This window comes from Thermobia domestica, chromosome 14 (assembly GCF_964235325.1).
Source record: "Thermobia domestica chromosome 14, izTheDome1.hap1.1, whole genome shotgun sequence".
Classification (NCBI taxonomy): domain Eukaryota; kingdom Metazoa; phylum Arthropoda; class Insecta; order Zygentoma; family Lepismatidae; genus Thermobia; species Thermobia domestica.
Window position 1 is genome coordinate 130,225,508 of NC_137467.1, and position 24,370 is coordinate 130,249,877.

Here is a 24,370-nt window from a genome sequence, read left to right on the forward strand (position 1 = left end):
CTCCGTATTATATACAACCTTCTGGTCCAACGTACCTCGGTTCCCAACTCTCTGAAGGTCTTCCTAAGGTTCTATCTCCTCTTTTATTCAATCCCTTTCTGGCTCCTATTCTTCGCGAAACTAGTTACACCGTACAGGTTCTTTCTTATTATGATGATTTAGCCTTCAATATTCCTTCCACCTCCTCTCAACTCGCTCTACCCCAACTCATTTCTGCTCTCACCACATTCTTCACCTGGTGTTTCAAGCATGGCTTAAGAATCAACTGGAACAAAACTTCCTTTCTCGTTTCTACCCGCACACGCACTCCCGCCATACCATCCCTTACATTAACCGGTATTACCCTTCCTCGCTGTTCCTCTGTTAAATACCTCGCAATCGTCTTGGACTCTTCTTTACGTTGGACCCCCCATTATCAACTTCTACATCAAAAAACATAATCCTTCTTAGGTTTAATTCGCTCTATTTCCATTTTTACTTGGTCTACAGATTTCCGTGTCCTCCTTCTGTTATGTAAACAGGTTTACTTACCTATTTTAACGTATGGTGTTTTTTCTTTCTCCTTCTCACTCTAGGGTCTTTCAAAAATTTCAATCCCTTCAATATACTACTCTCTACCGTACTCTTAGCCTTCCTTCCACCACTCCTGCTACCGCGCTTTATTCTGAGACCCGAGTTACACCTTTAGCAATTCACTTGAAACACATCTCACACAAATTCTGTCTTCAACCGTTTCCAATTTACCCGATCCTCTCTCCTCCCTAAACTCACTCTGCTCCGACACCTTCATACAGGTCACAAACGTTCTTCATATCTAGCATCTCTCCCTTTCATATACACCAGTTACCTAGACCTTGCACCACACCTGTTACATATCTAGCACACGTATACTCTCTCTTGCTACTTCCATGACTATCCTTTTTTTTAATCAATCCCTTTCTATCATTTTTCTGCAATATCCTCCCGCCTACCTTTCTACTCCCGTCTCTTACCAACGTCATTTCTCCTCTTCCATTCCTCCTCTTCCGCAGCACACTTTGGATTTGTACTGCGACGGTTCTGACCAGGGCTTGCATTTGGGATCAGTCTTTTACGACTCCTCTCACTGAAACTTATGCCATATTCAGTGGTGCCCCCCTCATGTCCATAACGCACCCCCCTCAATTGTCCGTAGGTGTTCTTCCATGAAAAAAACTTTTCGATTAATTTTTACACCCCCTCAAACATATTTATATAGATTTTTAATCCCCCAAATATTTCAATGACGCAGTTTGCGTCATAGCCCCCCTTGTGAGCACCCCTGCCACATTTGCGACTCTCCTTCATTCCCTTCAGTATCAGTATCCATCTATCTGTATCGCCACTGATTCTAAATCTCTGCTACAATCCCAACAATCTTCTTCCTGGACTTCGAAATCCTTCTGGATTCTTTATGAAATTCGTCTTCTTCTACACCGTCGCACTTCCCTAACTATACTACCGTACTTGCTTAATCTGGTATAAAGGTCATGTAGGCACATTCGGGATTTCCCTAGCTGATGCAGTCCGTTTCGGAACACGAATGCACGGCACTCCCATTGATCTTTCAATCTCGCCTATTGATCTTTTTCCACTATTTACTTCACTTCATTATGAAGGATGGACTGCTTATAATGCCTCATGTAAAAAGGCACTTTCGTTCTGGTACCATCCTTGTTCTTTCCGTTCCCCATCTTGTTTCATTCATCATACTCTCTCTCTCTCTGCTTCCTTCATTTTCTTCTCGGTAACAAACTTCACATTCTGTATACTCCCCAACGTTTATATCTTCTTCGAAAACGCACTATTCTATTTTGTAACTGTGATCTCGATACTGGCACCATCAATCATCTTATTTTCTCTTGTCCTCTCTACCAGCAATATCGCCAGCAATTACTCGCCATTCTTCATAAATTTCACAGTTCTGGTCCATTTAATGTAGATTCGTTAATTTTCACCTTATCTACACCTGTTTCTTAATGCCTATTATCTTTATTTACAACGATCTATGTTATTTCGCATCTCTAAAGATTTGTCTAATTTTATCATCTTTTTGTTTTGAAAACTCCGCCTATAATTGATCGGAGAGCGATCTAAGCTAAGGCAGGAATCGTCCCCAGAAGAAGAGGAAGTAGAAGAAGAAGTTGTAATTTGAAAAATCCTCTTTATGAGGTATACAGTAAAAAACGTTTGCCTATAGAACGTATGTCTGAGATGTTATTTCTTTAGCCATCTGTGGTTTTGGAGAAGAAGAAATGAAGTGTAAATTTTTTATATTTATAAATCAGGTTTGTGTTCCACGGAAAGATTTGTTACGGGATTAATTCTTATTGCAGAGGCCAAATACAAATTATGAAAATAAATAGAACGTAATGTAACCTAACCTAATTCTAATCTAACCCAACCTGACCAATATTAGACCCAATTGTCAAAAGAATTTGAATTCTTAGGAATAAACCTGGGGATTAAGTTTAGAGTTGCCATCTGCTTTTTTTATAATAAAAAAGAGGAAAATTTACGGGAGAAATGGGAATTTAAAGTCCTTATGTGACGTTTTGTAGTGGAAGTTCGGCACTTTGTTATGTCACGCTGAGGGGGCCAGAATTTTTGCACAAAAAATAATAATGTTTCTTTCAAGTATTGCTTAATTTTGCTTAGGTAAGATTATTTTAGGTTATGATAGTTACGATAGGTTTGTCATTTGACTGCAGTGTAGACCATGTTATAAAAAGTACACTGCATGGCATTACTCAACCAGACGATTTTAGCAAATTTTCACACATTGCATTTTCTGGTTTCTAAATAAGCAGCTAGTGCATAAACCACGAACCAACTTGTGCTAGGTGGGCACTAAAAATCACGAATGCTATCTAGCGGAGTCCGAGCTGGAGCGCAGCAGGAGGCCCAAAGAGGAGCGAGGGTCTGCGTCCGTAGGTAGCAGGCGCGTCAGTGACGGGGGCAGACGCATAAGCGATTATAGTGGGAAAATAAATACAATGTCCGCAATAATTTTTACATTCAAAGACGCTTAAATAATTAATAGTTTTTACCTTCAAAATTTCTTAACTGCTTTGCCTGGTGCAAATGACATGCTGCGAGAAGAAATTCTTCTGTTCTGAATTTTTATTTCCTTTCTACACTTCGCACAATCGACTTTACGTTTCAACATGGCATGACTGCAAAAACTATAGTATGACGCTTTTTATTACGCTCTTTATTTATTACATCGCAAACGTCCAATGTTGACATGAACAGAACGTTCCCTCCGTTTATTTTCATCTTTTTCGCATAAAAATTACAGTAACACGGTCTTTAACACACATTTGTTTGTAATAAAACTGTATGTTTGTATTACATCCATCGCAAACGTCCATTCCTAACACGAACAGGATATTCCGACCGTTTATTTCCACCTTCGCATTCTTCTATTCTTCTGCTTCAGTAAATAGCTACACACAGGCCCGCAACTAGGGTTTCTGTCACCCGGGGCAAACACAATTCGGCGCCCCCCCCCCCCAGGTTTAGTCGAAAAGTATCACTTACTTATGGATTACAACTGTACATAACATTCTTAATGAAACCAGTTATATCGATTTTTAAGTAACCACAAAAATATATTACATTTGTTATATGCTCACAAGTTTTAAGAATAATTTTGTACATACATTTTGTTTTAATGTTGTATGAAGAAATCAAAACAAAATGAACTAGAAAATATCTGCCACATTATACAGTTATTAATTAAAATAACACATTTAGTTTTAATAACCCGAAGAATAATTATGAACATACGCTTTCATATTAAAATAAGAAACTAATACAAAATAAACTAGAAAATATCTAGTACATCATAAAGTTATAATTGAAATAACATTTAGTTATAATAAACCCAAAAATAATCTTATACATAAGCTTTCATTTAAAAATATAAAAACAATACAAAATAAACTTGAAAATGTCTGGTATATTGTAAATAGAGCAACCCAAAAGCATAAAAAACATAATAGCAATTTAGACATATGGTTGGTACCTTGAACATGGGTGTGGTTGTTTAAGGGTCCAGAAGAAACTAATTTTAAAGAATAATAAAGAATAATTTTAGAAAATAAAGCATAATTTAAAATATATAGCATAATTCTTGGAAATTCTGTTTAACTGCAAGTTTAGCATATACTATATTAATATTTAAAAAAATATATTTACAATACAAAATCATTGAGAACAACAATGCAACAATGAAAAGCTTATTTTTATTTCTGTAAATTTTTCGGTGTAATCCTTTGATGTGGAGAAAAGAAGAAAAGAAAAGAGGAAAACTTTCCATCAACAATGAAGCACACAAGAACTCCACACTATATTGTTATGTGTACCTCTCGAACTTGAGCACTTTCTGTACTTTTTGTGCACTTTTCTATATACTTTCCCTTTCTGTATATATGCACCTCTAAGGTGCACACAAGTGATAGAAAAAACTGATTCGAGCAAAGCATATCTCTTTACAGTGCATTAACTAGAACGTTCATTAAATATGAAAGAAATTGCTTCATAAAATATTAATAAATAGATCAAGATATTTAGATTATTTAATGTATAGTAAATATTATACATTATACACGATTAATGTAAAACAATGATTGAAATTAACAATAAAGCATAATAAAGCATAAGTTGGACTGATAGATAACAATTCAAAATGCCTCGAAAAGCTCTCAAGCAAAACTAATAGATAAAACTTCATACAGCCTTCACTCGCAAAATCCCTTGGTAGGCATACAAGAAACAATTAAATACACCGAGGCGTGTAACTTATCTTTTCCGCCACAAAACTGCCCTCTAGTTTAAAAGCATTACAGCAATTGCGTAACATTACAGGGGGCGCGTCTGAGCTAAACTCTTCAACCACCAGCAAGCAACAAAAATCGGTAACTTTTCGCCCCCGCCCCTATAACAGCGTTTTAAACTTCAGAGCTGTTCTCAATGGAATTATAGAGCTTCTTCGTGGCTAAGCGGTTAGCGTACGCGCCTTTGGCGTGGGAGACCCGGGTTCGATCCCTGGCGGGAGCTCATGTGGTTCGGATTCCACGTTAATCAGTAGGTCCACGTCTCATATAGCCTTGCTGCTGAAAGGGACGTTAAACTCAAAATCAACTCAACTCAATGGAATTATACAGACAAACAGCTCCTTGTGGTAGGAAAAGGAAAGGGGGGCAGATTCTCTGTGGTCGCCCAAGGGAACAAATGCATGCAATATTATATTTTTATTGTATGACATTACACCTATTTAGATGAGACTCTCTCTCTCTCTCTCTCTCTCTAAAAGAGGTCCCATGGTAAAGGCCAAGTAAACTTTTGATTTCTTTTAACCTCTAGAATAAGTTCCTCAAGGGAAAGGGTGCGATTTTTAAAACAATTGATATACTATCTTCTTTCTGGCGCCCCCTCCAACCACGCGCCCGGGGCACGTGCCCCCTCTGCCCCCCCCCTAATTGCGGCCCTGGCTACACATAGAATATGTTCACTACCATTCAAAATATATTTCAATATGATATCCACTGACTGAAATACTAACGCTTCTCTTTTACGAGAACTGTTTCACATCATATTGTACCTATAAATTTTGCTTCCGGTAGAACCATATGCTCGAGAGAAACCTATTGCATAAAACACGAACGGACTTGTGTTAGATGGCCACTGAAAAACATGAATGCTATGTAACTGAGTCATTGAAGGAGCGCAGCAGGGAGCAAGAACGGTAGAGATGTGGTGCATCTTTAAGGAGTAGGCTGGTCAGCCACGATGGGTATACGCCAAAACGACTATAGTGAAAAATGTACACTTTTTTGTTTTAGAATACGTGACCCTATTTTTGGGAAATGTGCTGTATCGTCCGTCCAATTTTAGGAAATTTGTTGGGTCAATTGGAGAGTTCATTGAAGTTTGTGAGAAAGAATGACTGAAAGTCAGGAAAGGGGAATAGTAAACGTTAAGAATGTTGTATTTGGTCGTTGTTTTTGATGTAAGCGGCACTGTATGTAAAACCGGATGAACTATTTCGCGGAGAGATGCACCGTTACGATTTACTGGCGCGAAAGGCAGTGTCGAAATGTTTGTGAAGACTGTGACAGATTGTCAAATGTACACAAAATTTGTGCAAGTCTGCAATTTGCCCATTTCATGTCGAGAACAGAACGCAACCAACCCATGCGGGGCTTCTCATCCGTTCCTGCTCCTACTACTACATGTAGTGTGGATCCGTATAGTAAAACTCCACGCCTAATGGAACATAAGCTAACGCAACTTAACATAAACTAACCAAATATAATCGAATACAGTCGATTTTGGTATTTTATTGATTTTGAAATCGGTCCGGCAATTCAACACAAATGCTTCTTTTTTTTTAAATATTACCTAATTTTCCTTCGGTATGTTTAGTTTATCATTTCAATGTAATAATATTCTCAGCGCAATGAAATATGTACGATGTCTTATCTTTTTTATTTTCAGACTTTTGCTGCACTTACCGCACTGCGTTTCAACCTTGTTATTCTCTGAAGATATTTCATGATTCGTTTTCGTTTCCCAGGTAAGTACGAAGAAAGTTCAGAATTGAAATTTCACAAAAGATGCCTGATCCCGCCATATCTTCACTTTCACATGTCGGTTTTACTTTGCACTATCACTACAGAATTACTCATTCATATCCTTATACTTACATGGACTGATTTCTCCTGAAACATTCAGGTTTTTATTTAGTTTTGGTCTACTTCTATCCCACATAACCCATTATGTTTAATAACAAACAAGATATGTAGAAATGTGTAATATTTGGAAAGCGCGGAAGGTTTCGATGATTCAGGAGCATGATAGTTCTATACGATTACGAATCACTGCACTGAATGTGATATTTCCCCGTAGAGTTTTGCAGAAATTCTTATCCTCGGATAACTGAATTTGAGTAATAATTGAAGCTTCCGGTTCACTTAAGCAGACGGTTCTACCATCTAAGATATTTGCAGGTAAAATACGATCTGAAATATTTTTGAGGAAGAATGAGAGCTTGAATGTAAGTAATTATTAACACTGCACGGCTTACCAAAATGAATTTTTAGTCATAGTGAAAGTATTTTATCTGTAAATGTTAAAATTTACAAGTGGAAATTTACATAATATTGCTTTTCATATTTTATTTAAGGAATGTAAGCCAGTAATGTAGAAGAGGAAATTGTAGTTTTTAGAGTTTTCTGCCCTCACTCAACACTGATCTGCGTTGAGAATTCGTAACTTTATTTAAAAAGAAAAGAGAAGAAAAAGTAAAAATCATATTACGATCAAATGTACTTACGTATAGACAATATAGGCCTATAATATACTTGTATGTAAAGTAGAAGAAACAGTAGAATACGTTTGCTTTAACAAAAGAGAAAATAAAAAAGTGGACATTGATTAGTATTTTAGTACATAGGTATATCGATATTCTGATAAATACTGGTTTCAGTACGCTTTTCATCCCTAGACTTTTTCCAAACCATTTTACCCAATAACTCAATTTCACCTAAATGACACCTACCGTTGTCTTCTGCCATCTCGTAAAATTTGTTGAAACAAATGCTTTTCCTATTACTTCCAGATTTGTTAGTTTCTCTTCAACATTAAGTGCTGAAGGTTTGAAATCTCCAACGTAAACGAAAGCAGAAAACTTTCCTATTAAAGTGGAAATGAAAACAGAGAACGAGTCATTTGAAGAATATAGTTTTAAACTATGTACTAGTAACACTAATGATGATAAGGATCCGTTTACAGTACGTGTAGAATGTAAGGAACGAAAAACTACAACGGAAAGAGAGAATATTGCTTCAGAAAGTAATGAGGATGAAACAATATCAGATTGGAAACTAACTTCGAAAGCAATATGTTTGGTCAAACGTTTATCAACACATGAAGTACTTGTGAGCGCCAAACATTCTCATAGTAACATCAAGCCTAAATCCTCTTATTTTACACAGAACACTGGAGAGTCTGCCGGTATTGGAGTTAAGAACAATCATGAAAAGGACGTCCAAGGAAATGGTAATCGTGAAGCAGGTAGCAATGCTCAGGCTGTCAGGTAGGTGTGAATACGTTTATTTCATCAGTTATGTTTTGTATAAATATTTCTTTCAACAATGCAATATTTTATTAAATATTTTTTTTTTCGTTTATCTCAAACTGATTAATGGAATCGCAAATATTTGAACACATAAAAGAACGCAACCTCATCCGTAGCTTTGTAAGAAGTGAAACTCTTCGGCATTGAAATAAGTATGTAATCGTAACGATAAATTGCTGAAAAGTTTCTCCTCACAACAAACATTGAGTTAGGATTGTATACTGAGATATCAAGTGCAGTGATTCTTATAAACGGGTGGTCCTAAGTAAAACGATCACTCAGCAATACTTCAAACAAGACATACGCTGCTTTCAAGACTACTTAATAGGAGTCTTCAGAAAAACTATGTGGAATAAGAATATATTTTGAGGGCAGAAAATTCAGTAATATGTTCTCGATTATAGGGTGCTGTATCCCATTGCCTTATGTATATCTTTCGCCTCTCACTCAAAATATTTGCATGATACAAAAGGTCATATTTATGGGTTCTGAAACTGTAACATTATTTTATGTGCAGAACAAATACGAGTCACAGAAAGAAATTGTCAAGCTCTTTTTTTAAGCTCATAACGTTAGGAAGCTGTCCCTTATTGGGATTGTTTTGAAATTGATGTATATCGTTTCAGGAACGAACTCCTACTAGACTAAACAGGAATTCAGCTTTTGTAAATAGTTTATTTTAATATATAGCTTAATTAATTTAACTGGTATAGGATAATCTCTCAGAAGCTTATGTCTTATGATGCCGGGCCTCATCATATAACCTTAGACCGCAGGCAAAGCTTATAGATAGAAGGGCTTGTCTTGCTACTTTTGTATGACATTTGCTGGCATAACATCTTAAAAAACGCTTCCGTTCTTTCAACATGACCACGTTACCAGTGCCATGGTGGCTCACTGATAGAGAGATCATCTTCCGCACAGGTACCCTGCCTCTATCCCAAATCCCGAAAAATGGACTTTGTAGTACACGAAGAACATTTGCTTGGGTTCCTAGGGGTTCTCCAATGATTTCACATTTCTCATTCTACCATTGCAATGGATCTCTTCCTCTCTCTTAGTCTGGGTGCATAAACGTGGGACATTAAAAGTGAAAGTGACCATGTTAGAAATAAGTGATCAATGCAGTCTATTCAAGAAAAAAGAATACAAAAGGATTAACATTAAACTAAAATCGATATTATCCGATAGCATTAAGAACAAAAAGAAGTTGATAAACACTCATTTAACTGTTCTCCTGCTTCGATTTTTCTAAACAAATACGTTGTTTCGATTCTGTTTCACTTAGCTCAAGACAAAAATATGTGCTCTATATCGAAATATCATCAAGTTACGACTATAGGGTTTCTTGCTTCTTTTTTGTTGATAATTCGTTACATCGTCATTTAATAAGAAACATTGTAAACGGTGTTTTACACTTGTTTAATGAAATAGCAGGCGAACACTCTATTAGGATAATAGGCGCTGTGATTCGTTTATTAAGTAAATAAGTATTATATTTTTTGGGTAATTGGCACTAACCAATTAATTGACTCAAATTTAACATCTTCAAGTGAAAAATGAGTTGTATTTTAATGAACATTTGTTTCATATCTTTTCCTTGAGAGACAATTATACCGTTATTTACAGGAACTGGAAGTAAACAAATGCATAATTAAATAACTGAATGTTTGTTTGCATTCCATTCTACACGGGAAGAATATCAGTTGTGTGTAGTTCAAGATTATGAGAGATAAATGGAGATCATGTACAGACATTTCTCATGGCAAAGCGATCAACTTACAAGGGTACTCGGGATTTATGCCTAGCGTAAAAAGTAAAAACAGGTGATTTGGTAGAAAGTGGGAAATAAAAAGAGAACCAAGAAGAATTAAAATATCTAAGACTTTCAGCTAGAGTGCCTCACTTTTGTAGGAAATGACTTGTTTTACCTAGGTAGCATCACTAGAACTTCGCTTCAGACCGTTTTGTCTCTTGCGCTTGTATAACCAATATTCGACCCTACTTATATCATAATGGTGTGCTCTGCTGTTACTGTGTAGGAAAGGGATGTTTGAGTGATTAACCATAGGAATTCACACTGATTAACATCAAAATGTCATAGTTCTTTGTGTTTCTTTTCATCATGAAACACGCAATTAAATCATATTACGTATAGGTAAATAAAACACGCAAGAAATGTTAAGATATATATGCTTCTTTTCAGCAAGTGTTGCTTGGACATTGCCCAGAGCAGGTAACAGTGAATCACATTGGTTACGGAGAGTGATGTCATAGTAGTTCATAGAGGATTGAACTAGATACTGTGCTTAATGGGTCTTGGTAGAAAGTGGCGAGTGTAACACGAGTCAAATTTTTATTCACGCATGCCGTCTCAGATGCACACATCACCTTAATAATCTAGAGCCTTTCATGGCATATAAACTTACGTATTTTCAAAGAAATATATTGACTTACAAGACCAAAGAGTAAGTGTTACTTATATTTTTATGTATATTAACTGAACTTCTCTTTCGTACAGAGCTTCTATAGATGATTCTTTAGTGGATTAATTAACAACTAATTGAACGTGTAAAACATCTAAATTTAACACTAAAACTAACCTTTTAAGTTCCATCCGTGATGAGAAAATAGTGTTAAAAGTAGATGCTAAATTTCAGGACTGGAACGGATACGGTTAGTTATTAGTATTATTCTTAAGTAATATGCCTTTTGGCATTAACTAATCAAGTACTTTTTTATTTTAGGTTTGGAACTGGAAATCTTTCCTCCACGTTTCTTCATCTTCATCTTCGTTTATCTCCCAAAATCTCCTATTTTTCTAATAATCGATCTGTTGTCTTTTTCCATGTTTTCTTGTACGGCAATATGAAGAAGATAATTTCTTCATAAGATGAGCCCAATCCAATTGTCGTTTCTACGAAGAATCCTGTCGGTTTTTTTCTAAATTTACAATGTGTTTTATTCGTTCAATTAGTTATTATATTCACGGCGGAAATTGTTAAAATTAAAAATTTTACTTTTGGTGCAATTTTGCATACAAGCCTCAACAGTACGCAGAAACGCAATAAATTGTTTTGTACTATTGGTATGTAATATGTATTTCTGTGAATTTCAATTCTAATAATGTACTTATTACATAAAAGTTATGGGTTTTCAAGTCTTTAGTTTCTTTGATGATAGTTCTAAAGATAAAAAGATTTTAAATAGCACTATGCACATTCTTTTCCATTAGATCTAGCTCTTCTCTTTCATCCAATTCGTTATAGCCCTATGCCAGATATTTTGACTTAGTCAACTTCTCTGTATTATTATTATAAGCACTAATAGTAGTGTAACTCACATCAATATTTGTGATGATACTGGTCTCTAATTTTTGGGGCCGCGGTGGCTCAGTGGTAGAGCGTTCACCTCTGGTGCTTGGGGTCCCGGGTTCGATCCCAGCCCTCACCAAGTGAACTTTGTGGTGGACAAACACCGTGTGCGTGGGTTTTCTCGGAGTTCTCCCGTTTCCTCCCACTTTTTTCATTCCACCATTTTATTCATTTCTCATAATCACCGTCTCCTTTAGCCTAACCGGCATAACCGTGGGACGTAAAACTCAAAGATTTCATTTCTTTTTTTTTTTTTTTTTTTTGGTCTCTAATTTCGTCATCATGTACTTATTGTACACGTTTGTTATAAGATCAGTTTCTTGTATGCCACTATAGAAAAGCTTGACTTTAATTGTGATGAAATTTTCCGCATCAAAGCTAGCTCGGAACTCCTCACGTCGTAAGTATAAAAATTCTTATTTATTATTTAAGAGAGAAACGAAAATAAAGTAAGCTTTGTCTTTTTGTCAGACAGGTAGTTTAAGCCAAACACATGGTAATATTTGATCCCCAATTCCGAGAAAAAAAAAAAGAAAAGAAAATGTCATAAGATATACGACCGAGTTTGTGTTATTCAATGCAGAAATTGTTGCTGATCTCTATAGTAACAAGTAGACAAAATAATTGTAAGTATCTCCGAGTAAGAAACGTACCATCTCCCTATTTAGAGCAAAATTTACGTCACAAATATACGAACCAAACCAATGCTAAACTGCATAAAAATTGCTTCATAATAGTTCATCAGTAATTTGCATACTGTCAGCAATAATGCTAAATTATGAATGTATGTTGGAATATAGGCTAATAGACGTCTTGTAAATCAATCTATATTGCTGTCTGATTTGTAATTTTTCACCTGGATTCCACGCTTTTACTGAGAATAATTACACAGCATCCTCCACACTAAAGGGAAAAGGACATTATTTTAAACTACTATTAAAGGACACTAGTATTTCAGAAGCATTTGCATCATTAAAGAATTCTTCATTTTTCCAAGTAGTGAAAAATACTGTGCGAATATTGGTAAGTTAATGTATGGACAAAAGCAAAAGTGATGATGTTAGCAAAACACGTTTGAACAGCTGATGCATATACGCACCTGCAAATAAATGTAAACCATTTGATAACATAAATGCAGCTGAAGTACTGTTATTTCTTTCATGTAGATCAGACTATTGGACAATTATTTTCTGATATTATTATGTTACACATATGTGGAAAAATGCTATGATTCGAGAACCAGTTCACCCCTTTGTGCCAAACAGTACTCTTGTGCATTATTATAGTCGTAATTATGTGTAAATATCTTCCCGAGAAATCCATCCAATCAGTTCTAAAACTTCGTTCACTTCAACTGGTTTTCCATATTATTTTTACTAACATTCTCATAATTCTCTTCTGACAATAATCCAAAATTCAAGCGTCATACTATCCGGAGAAATAGATGGAGTCTGTTAATTTATAGTACTATACGACTTGTTGGTTTCCGTTGAATAAAATTCGTACAAAAAAGTTGTGTGAGAAAATGACATAAGTTTTAATTTTCTGTTTCTTGTTTTTGGGTACAACGAACATATTTTTGTTAAGGGCGGCAATTGCTGTTTACTCATAAAAGTGGAACCAAGTTACGCTGTTCGTAGCTGTATACAATAACTAGTATATGTAGCCAATAAAAATTTCTATGCATTCAGTTTCCTTTCATTTCGTCGTAACAACTGTACTAATAAATTAGTAAGTTTAGTTTATTATCCCAAGTCACTATACCTATAATTATCTAATAATTTCCATGCATGACTAATGAACATTTTCGTTGCCGTGGTTGGCTGCGGATGAATTGACTATTTGCATATGTTTAAGAATAACATATTAGTTCAGCCTAACTGGCGTACACACACACACACACACACACACACACACACAAAAAGAGATGTATGTGTCAATTGTGCTGTTTATTTTGTGCTAATTATACACTGAATTCCTAACAAGAAATATTCATACATTTTTAATGGAGTACATTTCTCATATATTCTTCTTTCCTAATGATAATTTCTCCAGCAAATCACTTTCAGACATGTTCATGGAACACTGCCATTATTTTTTCTAGTCTTTAACATTGTTCCATGTACTCAAAAAACGGAGAAAGTATTTTCATATACTATGTACGGACGAATTGTCCGAGGTTATACTTGGCTCTAATATTGTATTTGTTATATTTGTCTAATTTAAGACAAGGCAGAGTTTCATCTTTGGATTGATCCATGTATCCTCTTACGTAAATTTTGATCAATTTTAGAATAATGGGGTGCGTCTTTTCTAAATATGCCTCCAGTTACTGTAGTGATCAATAAGAATTTCCGCCTCTAATAACGAAAACTAATCTCATACCGTATCTTGTGACATCACTTATTGAAGAGTTGGAGATCAAAATTCACCACGTAGTTGGTAAAAGCTTCCTGTCTGATTAGCAAGACAGAGTGTTTTCTTACCTTAATTTGTTCGCTTACTGCTGCATATTTAAACTTTTTAAAAATACTTATGACTGTTGTTTAAACTTCCGTTTTATCTATTGTCTAATAAAGTATTAGGCCACTTGTGTTTTGATTGAATTGGTTACTTATACTTATGGAACAAAAAGGTTGTGAAGGATAGGCTCTGCTGTTTTCGTGGCCTCCGAATCAGACTGGTACTTGCGCAATTGTTGTGTAAAATTGTGAAGGTTTCTTTAAAAAACTGCTATTCAGCTTGCCGAAAACATGACGCCCGCACTACGCTTGCGAGACTTTACAGACACAACCTTTGCAGCACTAGTATGAACGCATGGACCACCATTTTGTGTAGGGAAAATGTGATAGAGTACAGAGAAATTACTGATAATGCAGGTTGTATTACCGCGAACAAAAGTGTATCCAATACCCACTTTTTCAAATGGTACAACCAATAATGCAATAAAGGTTGTTTGATTGAGAACTAAGTAAGGCGTTCTACAAGTGCTCTAATTTGTTCGAAAGATGTCAGTGTAGCAAACGGTAAAAACAAAAATATCCATGCCTCTGCAACGAGTAAAAATTCGGCTAGATGCCACCGTTTAGTATCTACAGACCGATTCATATCACAGAGATCTTATCTAACCTTACATATACTAAATAAAAATCAATGTTAGTCAAACATTTATTTTATTTCACAGGTTATAGTATTTTATATAATCTCCAAATGTTTTACATTATTCTTTCTAACGTTACCTTCACTTTTTCAAGTTCTCAGTTTTAATATATGTACTGAAACTTTATGGAAAAGTATCATGTGCGGGGTGATTCGACTCTCGTCTTTCTTTTGTGAAAATTTCTTTTATCCGCAAAAGCATGATAGTTTTCATTTCCTGAAAAAAAGAAAATTTTATTATTAAATTGCATTCACACATTAAATTTAACGATAATATTTTATACTGTTATATTATTGGTTTCCAGTCTGTTTGAAACATGTAATCGGAATAAACAAAGAACAATCTAAAAAAAAGTAAAAGCAAAATGTGTTTGTGTAAAGTTTAATTTGTGAAAACTATTGCATTAATAGAAAACATGTCGTATCTTTCATATATGATAAATAGTAAAAATCTTTGACATCTCTTGCTATACTCCACGTAATCGAGAACTGTAATTTCGTGAAGCGGAATAAATAAAAATGAACTAAAACATAAAGAAATATGAATGTGGATGAATGCACTCCTGATAATATTTCAATAAGATCTATTTTCACTCTTTCTCTCGGTTAAAACATCCATGATCTCTGCATTTTATTTGTAGATAAAAAAAACTTTCAGGAAAGAGAATTTATAAATCATCTTCTAAGAACAAATTACATTTAAAAGTATTATTTTAAGGTAGAGTGAATTTAAACCGAAGACCTTAAGATTACTAGACCAGCGCTTATAACACTTCGACTATTCATCCTCTACTGGCGAAGTATCCTAACTTGATAGTTTTCTTCATGAAATTAATGCCTGAGAGAAAGAATGCAAAAAAATGTTTGGATAAAAAATGAACAGAAATTTTCGGCTTCATGAAAGGAAGGTCAAATATTGTGCCACACTCACGTGTGACAAGAGTAATATTCACTTTGCTCCAGTCTATTATTTCTTGTCATGTCTCTGCCTAAATTAGTATTTAACTCCACTTACCACATTTATTTATTTATCCATTCATTTATAATTCACGACGTTCGTCATTGTATCATAGAATATAGTTCAAATCGTAAGAACATTACGCACTTTTTGTAACCTATGTTTGATGACAAACCTTAATTCCAAATTTCTTTTACCTGTCTAGAGCGTTTTGACCTGAAAATTTACGAGTCCATTAACGAGTTGCTGTGCTGTTTTAAATTGGAAGTGAGATCGGAAGAATCTGAAACTGAAGTATACTGCGGGAGTGCAGAAGCATGGAAAGAGTGTTAGTAGGGTGTGTGTAAAACTCAATAATACTGTACATCTGGGATTTGAGAGAGAGATCCTAATTTTCAAACTTTTATCTTTTTCTTAAAGTTTTTGGAAGAATCAGGGAAGTGAATTATGAAAGGTATTCCTTACAAAAAACTGAGACATATATATAGTAAAACTATTAAATAGTACAAGTACATAGTTCCTATACAAGCCAGAGATGGGACTAAAGTTGAGCGACCGGGGCTGGGGCCCACTTTAAAATCTCATTCTCGAGAACTTTGTGGAAAAATGGTCGGACAGCTTTCAAACTTTTCAGTGTTTCCAAACTTCAGCGAGAGGCAATGAAAACAATATATATGCCAGGACAAAATATCTACCCGAATGATCTCTCCGTTTTAAGAATTTAGTTTGTAATTTGCCTTCAGAAATTAAATGTCTAATTCTCCTAATTGTTCACTCATAACTTCAGTGTTTTCTTCCTCGAAAACCGAGTGAGGAAGAACCTGCACCGATTCATTCAAGGCGTGCAGCCTCATTTTCCATCCTGCTAACGACCCATATATATATATATATATATATATATATATGATGTATGACTTCAAATAAGATCACAAATATTATAGCAGTTATTTTGATTCAACTTAGAATCTGTGCGAATAATTTTAGCATTTATACTTAATGACTAAATTTGCAGCGTTAAAGAAACCTGGTTGCAAATAACCGACTTAATATATATAATTACACCTTACCAAACTCTCTATTACTAGCAACCGAATACTATAACAAAATTTACCTTGCTAAGTTTACTGTGTATGACAAAATATATTTTGACGGAGCATTTGAAAAAATGATTTGACTAAAGTAACCAAGTAAGAAGATCAATATATTCTTTCCAAATTTCTCGATATCTAGTATCCCAAAAATAGATTAAAATAGTAATGATTTATCTGACTACTGGTAGATAACTAGTACCCCACAATATTTCTAGGAAAGTAGTCTTATAGTGCATGTACCACGCAGGCAAACTGTTTGAAATGTTCGTGATAAGTAAGTGATCCCGGAAACAGAGGTCAACTGAAAATTTTAAATGGAAAAATATACTAGATCCGTTCCAAACTTTGTAAAATAAACTTAAATGTCAAAGCCAGCATGCGCTCGCACCTGTAGATATTTTCGAAATATTGCATCATTGATTATTTAAACCAATATTACATTTTTTTCTACATTTAATTATATTTCAACATGCCATATATTTAAAAGAAAAAAAAACATCTCTACACAATTTTTACCGATTGCGAAGTTTGGCTTGGCGCTTGAACTTGACATCTTTGGTAACTGTTTCCGAAGATAGTCGAAGTGAGACTTAAAAACGTTTCGGCTAAAAGCAATCATACTCCATGCGTTCAACCTTTCTGGAATAAGGTGTACTTACATGTACATGAAGAAAAGAAACAGCAACAAATTTCAGTTTATATCACCAAAACGAAAGAAAGAAGTAAATTAGTAAATATGGTACAGAGAATATCTCAAACAAAAAGCGCCTTATATTATCCGATACTTATCCGAATAATTACAGGTCTCTCGACAATAACAAGATACATGGAGTTACTTCGAATCCTGGTAAACCATACAAATAAAAGACGTATCTTGTTTCCCTGCTGCCTCTAGTACATATTGGAAACGTCAGTTGTGGGAAAAGAGTATTCACCCTAGCGAGTACCCGTTTCCCGTTGCGGGTAACACAGAGCACCACTGCATGCGACCAGTGAAGCAACCACTGGTAGATACCAGGAGGCGACGCGAGGTCTGTGTAAGTTTGTTGTGCAAGAATCGGTTGAAGTGGAGCACTTTCACGGAGATATATTTTGCGCTTTTTTTTTTTCGTAACGGACACAATCGAAACAGCCGAAGAACTCCAGAAAACGAAAGGACACATGGGAAAGGAGAATCGTGAACTCTAGCAATGACATGTTTGAAATTTTACCTTGAGGACCTTAAAATGGTTTGAAAACTGTTCGAGAAACACGTTTGTTTTCAGTTTTATTTCCTTTTGACAATGTTGCCATCATTCAGTCCCTGAAAAAAATGTAAATTATACCTAAGGGTATTACAAATTTGTACCAAAAAATCAGCGTTCTTTTCTTGACTTTTTTTTACGTTTTTTGAAATTTTAAACACGCGAAAAATAAATAAAATGCTCATCGATGTTTTTGAAAAAAATGAACATTTACACCAAGATAGTATCTACAATCTGGGATACTCGTCAAATATTTCGACCACTCTCACCAGAATTTTAATATATTCAATTCTGAGCATGTATGATTTGGTAACGGGTAGGGGATCAAAAAGTTTTGGGATAGTTTATGTGAAGGGTAACATTTTGGGTTAATAGCGACTGAATTGGGATCAAGGGCCAATTTACTATTTTACTAGGAAAGACGCTTTTAAAAATTGAGCATTGCTCTCTCCCTGTCATTATAATAATCGTTTCTGGTAATTGTAATTCCATTAAGTTCTACTAATTGCTAAACTTTCAGGCATAAACATATTCAAGACAAACACATAAATACATTCAGTGATCTTATAGCTCCTTTTCACATATAATAATGAAATGTCCATTCCATAACATATCTACCTTGATATGTACTTAAGTCCAATATAGTGTATATAAATATAGATACAAATTGAAATAGTGAAAGGAAGTGCAATCTCTTGTATGGTGAATAGAAATAGCATGTACATTAGTTATTCTCAGTATAACGTGTATATTTAATAGTTGTCGGTTGCATATTTCTACAGGATTTCATATAAGGGTCGATAGGATCACACCTTAGTTTATCACAAAATATAAGTGCCTATAGCATTTAATCACAAATATATCTGAAAGCAACTACCTGTCGATTCCTCCTGTATTTTACATGCAAAAGTGTGCATTTCTTTTGTGGTTCATACTATCTCGATTTCCATATCCTTGTTTGATTATTTTTTTAGGTTTCATGAATATATTGTTTCCATACAAACGAATAAGCCTATTTCACCGGTGGAAATTATTCCTCGTTCAAATGAGACATCTTATACCGGCAAGGATTTTTGCAAAACGTTTAGTCAATCACATTTCACAAGACAGACGCTAAGACATATACCCGGAAAACCTCACACATGCGAAGAGTGTAGAAAGGGATTTATTCGAAAATGTGATTTAGCCAAACACGTGTTAATACATGGCATCGAAAGAGGTTACAGGTGTCAATACTGTGGAAAGGCATTTAAACAAGGTTCAAATTTAGCAACACACATATTAACGCATAAAGGTGAAAAACCTTATACTTGCCAAGATTGTGCAAAAAGGTTTTCTCTAAAATCACATTTGGCAAGACACATACTAACACATACAGGTGGAAGACCTTATACGTGCCAAGATTGTGGAAAAGGGTTTGTTCAAAAATCAAATTTGGTAAAACACATATTAATACATACGGGTGAGAAGTCTCACATGTGCCAATACTGTGGAAAAAGATTTAGTAGGAGTTCAAGATTGAAAACACACTTGCTAGTACATACAGGCGAAAGGCCTCATGTATGCCAAGAGTGCGGTAAGGGATTTACTCAGAGATCAGATTTAACAATACACATGCTAAAACATACAGGTGAAAAATCTCATGTATGCCAAATGTGTGGTAAGCGATTTAATTATAAATCAGCTTTGGCAACACACATGTTACTACACACGGGTGAGAAACCTCACACGTGCCAATACTGTGGAAAGAGATTTAGTCTCAGTTCAAATTTAGCAAAACACAAGCTCATACATACAGGTGAGAAATCTCACACGTGTGAACACTGTGGAATGGGATTTATTCAAAAATCCTCTTTGGCAACACACGTTTTAATACATACACGTAAGAATCTTACACTTGCCAGTACGGTCCAAAAGAATTTTGTTTAAGGTCGCCTTTCGGGACAGATATTAACACATGAGGTTGAAATATCTGACACCCGTCAAGAGTGTGGAAAGATGTTAATTCAAAGATCACATTCCCAATACGCATGTTCATACATACGGGTAAAGGAAAGGTATCTACTCTAAGTACAAATTTGGTGACACACACATTAATATATATAGGTGAAAGAACATTTACGTGCCAACAGTGTGGAGGGGGATGTACTGAAAAATCAGCTTTGACAACATACATGTTAATACATACAGGTAAAGAACTTTACATGTGCCAATACTATTTAAAGCGACTTAGTTACATGTCAGCTCTGGCAACACACATTATTACATACGTGCGAGGAACTCACACTTGCGGCTACTATGGAAAGAGATTTATTCAAAAACCCTCCTTGCCAACACACATGCTTACACACACTGGTGAGAAAGCATTTAGTCATAGTTTAAATTTTGCAACACACATTAACATATGCAGTTGCAGAATATCACGTGCCAACAGTGTACGAAAGGTTTACTAATAAGACATATTTTGCAAGACACTTGGTAATACACACGTCACGTGCGAAAGGAATTGATTCTAAAATCAGGTTTGAGAAGACACGTGTTAGTACATACGTGCTAAATGTCTTGCTGGTGCCAAACTTGTAAAAACATTCAACTTTGTAAAACGCATGTTAAAATATGTGGCTGAAAATCCGCACATATACAAACAGTATAGGGAGTAAGTTATTGAAAAATCATTTCTGGCAAGACAATAATATATGCTGATGAAGAAGCTCATACGTGCCGATACTGATATGTGGTTCTAATCAAAGTTTAGCTGAGGCAACACACTTGTTAATTCTACAAGTGAGAAATATCATACAAGCCAGGAGTTTGAGAAAATATTTATTAAAATATCACATTTAGAAATATAATTTTTAATACGTACAAATAAAACTCTCACTGATTCCAATACAATGAATAGGGATTTACTCAAAATTTTAAATTTGGCAACATATATGTATATATAGAAGTGAAGGACCACATACCTCCAAGTGTATGAAATGAGATTTAGTAGAAGTTCAAGTTTCCTAAAACATAAAATAACAACATTCCTGCAAAATGTGAAAATAGAGTGATTTCATATTCATACTTGAAGTAGGCATTAAAATATGTAAAAAATATGAGAATGCTTTAATTAAAAAAAAACTTGGTATTAAGCGATATTCATATAGGTGTTAATCTCTTAAGGGCTAGAAGTTGATAAAAAAAACTAGTCGAAGAAACTGACAATACACAGGTTAACAGATACAAATAATGCACATAGCTTATATCAAAGGTGTAGGAAGGAGTCACTAAACTCTTACAAGTAGGAATACAGTACATAGAGGCAGGGTTGGCTGGTTTAAACCAGCTGTTTTTTTTTAAAAGGCAACTGGTTTAAACCAAACAAAAAAAGAACGAAAAATGTTTTAAATCGTGTGAAGTTGATGGTGACGTCTCCAGATATGAAACCATCTGCATTACGTTTATGTACTTTTCACCTTTTAATCAAGGGGTCCCGTGTTCAATTCTCGGTCGACCACAACCCATCTTTCAAGTTAAACGAAGTAGCGATTCGAGGTGTTCCTTTAAGCGAAAGTCTCCGTGATAACCTTGGTATTTCATAAGGATGTTAAGCCTAAACATACAAAACGAAACCAAATTATATATTTCTACTTGCATGAATGCTGTTTTATAAAGAAGCCAAGGTTGCTTAAATATATTGATAGAAATTGGCAAAATTTATCAACTGCCTACGCAGCTTCCAACATCAGTTTTGATTTGACTTCGTTTTAATTTTATTGAATGATATCTACATACCAAATTTGTAATTTAATACCTTAGTTTTAGCGTAGTGATTATGATATGTTGGCCTTAAAATTTTATATACAAATACATTTAAAGTAATAACAGGATTTTCCCAATGGCTAAGGTGGGAGTTTCCCGATTTATATATAATTATGTAATGTTTTTACTTATGTAACTGTTTATCTTTTTGTCCTAAAATGACTCTTGACAATTATAGTAACAACTAGGCCTATGTAAAGATAAGTACAACGTATTTTTATCAGGAGTCCTTCGTGAGTGAGTCGGCAATCGCGTTTGTGACCAATTAGCCCAGGTTTCGTGTCGAAATGGACAATTTTTCTTGGATGAAGCCGAGAAGCGGTTTGGATTCCGCTTTAAGCTTATGTCACCCCTTCCATCATAACCTTGTTATTGCATAATAACACCAAGGCGAAACAAACTAATTTCAGTCCATATCTAATATAAATACATACAGTAAATTATTTAAACCAAAAAATCTTGGTTTAAACAAAAAAACTTTTTTTTAAATAAAAACCATGGTTTTTGCCAACTCTGTATACAGGTGAGGGCTGTGACGCGTGGGAAACGTGAAAAGGGTCTTATTCAAAAATCGGCTTTTCAACATCCAAGTTAACACAAACGAGTGATGATACTGGGAAGTAATATGATTATAAGCCACAGTTAAGAAACCACATGTTAACACATACAAACCTAAACCCTCATCCGGTTTAGTGGTGGGAAGAAATACAGTTGAAAATCATATTACACGAGACACATTTTAAACCTAATGTAAGAAAGCGGATTTATTCAAAGTAAATTTCAGAAAGCATTTGTTCCTGTATTCACATGTATACCTTATACATACAATTTACACGTGTTGGACAAATATTTCATTCAACATCAATGAACTCGTTCAAACAACTTACAGATGAAAATATATTTCCTTGGAGGTTGCTTAACAGCTAGTAAGTTGTTTAGGTATTAACTCATTTAAAACTGGCATAGCGCGGGGAAGCTCTAGTTGGTGCACAAAAATTAAAAGTTGACTGCGCTTACACGGGTATGTATGAAAAGTTAAAGACAACACATCAGAAAATTCTGCTGTCAATATTTGGCAAGATATTGACAAAATAATGGCTGGAAACGGAAGAAGCTCTTGGAAATGAAACTGAGCCACGTTTAAGTATTAAAAATTTAATCACTAGTATAGTTAGAGATTATATCCAGGTTAAGATGATTCTTGAAAACAAAATTCACAGTTCGCGTCTTGATAACATGTATATAAATTTCTAGGTGACATTGTCTTTCCAGTATGTGATATATATGTGGTTTGTAGAATGTAAGTACCATTTGAGCATTCAGCTGTTGTGAATGAGCAAAGGCGTGGAAAAACCTCACTCAGTATACCCTGCCTGAGAAAGCTGCTACACGAACGACCCAGAAAGGTTTGAAAGCAAAACATTTATATGAAGTCTTTCACTTGTTTCTACAACGGAATTCGCCATGAGATATTGTACTCAATCACGAAAAATAGAAACACTTCAGTTGCTTTCAAGAAGACATATTTACCTAATCAAGGTATAGTAATACTTGAAAACTGTTAAGTAATATCTCCCTGAACTTTTAGTCTCCAGCCTACTAATTTAGTTGGTTAATAATTTCACTCTTTCTTCTGGTATGTTGAATTCGAGTTTCTACTTCCTTATAGCATCAAAGCTATATGACACGTGCACCTACAACTTTACGTGTGATCAGAACCATATGAATACCATATAGCTACAAACGAAGTCATTTCGTTTTTTCTAGCTATCTGTTATTGTTTGAATGTGTTACTTCTGACTTGAAGTAAATATTCTTATTTTTGCAATGTTACGCCAACACTGAAATTATATGCTTTCATTGAAAATTAAATACACTAACATGAACTGAAAGTAGTTGTAGTTAACTACCCGTTCGGTTACATATGGCTTGCTGTCTTTTTTCTTTTCTATTTTAGATTATGCTATATCAGATAAAAAAAAACGTTCGTAAATGGAAGGTAAAACATCACATGTGCTACATGAGATTTAAATATTTTAAGCCAATAGAATTGCACCGAGACAAGGCATCCAGCCACATTGTGAAAATACCCCTGAAATTTTATTGCTGTACGTAGCAAGAAACTGGAATTTCGGCAATTCCTCAACAGTCCAGATGCCAGCTCAAGAGCCTTTCATGTTTTCGGACTCCTTAACCAGCGTCTGTCTCACAGTCCATTACGCACCGTCATCGGCCTCTGAAAAGTTGGTAGAGAGAAGTAGAATGCCATACGGACGGTCTACGTGGAACGCAGTTAACGAAATATTCAGTAGAGGTGGCCTGCAGATTGAAGAGAGTCTGTGATGGAAACAAGGCATTTCGAATGTATTCGGCACACTGGAATTCGTGAGTTTAAAATAAATCCTTTGCTTGTGGTTACCGTTTGTATCAAGAACCATATTCCAGTTCAGTAGTATATATATATATATATATATATATATATATATATATATATATATATATATATATATATATATATATATATATCGGGTGTTCTAAAAATAGTGTCCACGGAACATACAGCGTTATTATAC

At 34.9% G+C, this 24,370-nt stretch overlaps 1 protein-coding gene across 9 annotated transcripts in view; it reads left to right on the forward strand.

The window, feature by feature from the left end:
- The first annotated feature begins 2,002 nt into the window (after positions 1 to 2,002).
- LOC145670317 (uncharacterized) overlaps positions 2,003 to 24,370 on the forward strand; it is a 46,937-nt gene continuing 24,569 nt past the window's right edge. Inside the window, exons 1-5 of one of the 9 annotated variants that reach the window (XR_014128259.1) lie at positions 2,037 to 2,306; positions 6,523 to 6,601; positions 7,646 to 8,122; positions 10,371 to 10,632; positions 18,965 to 23,683. Coding sequence is in view for 3 of the 9 variants with exons in the window: in XM_081738815.1 (XP_081594941.1) it covers positions 7,734 to 8,122; positions 18,965 to 19,919 (1,344 nt within the window). In the remaining 6 variants the exon portion in view is untranslated. Of the gene's footprint in view, positions 2,307 to 6,522; positions 6,602 to 7,645; positions 8,123 to 10,370; positions 10,633 to 10,911; positions 11,728 to 15,860; positions 18,935 to 18,964; positions 23,684 to 24,370 lie in introns of those variants that run through there. The other 8 variants (XR_014128260.1, XM_081738810.1, XM_081738812.1 and 5 more) reach the window with 8 other exon arrangements.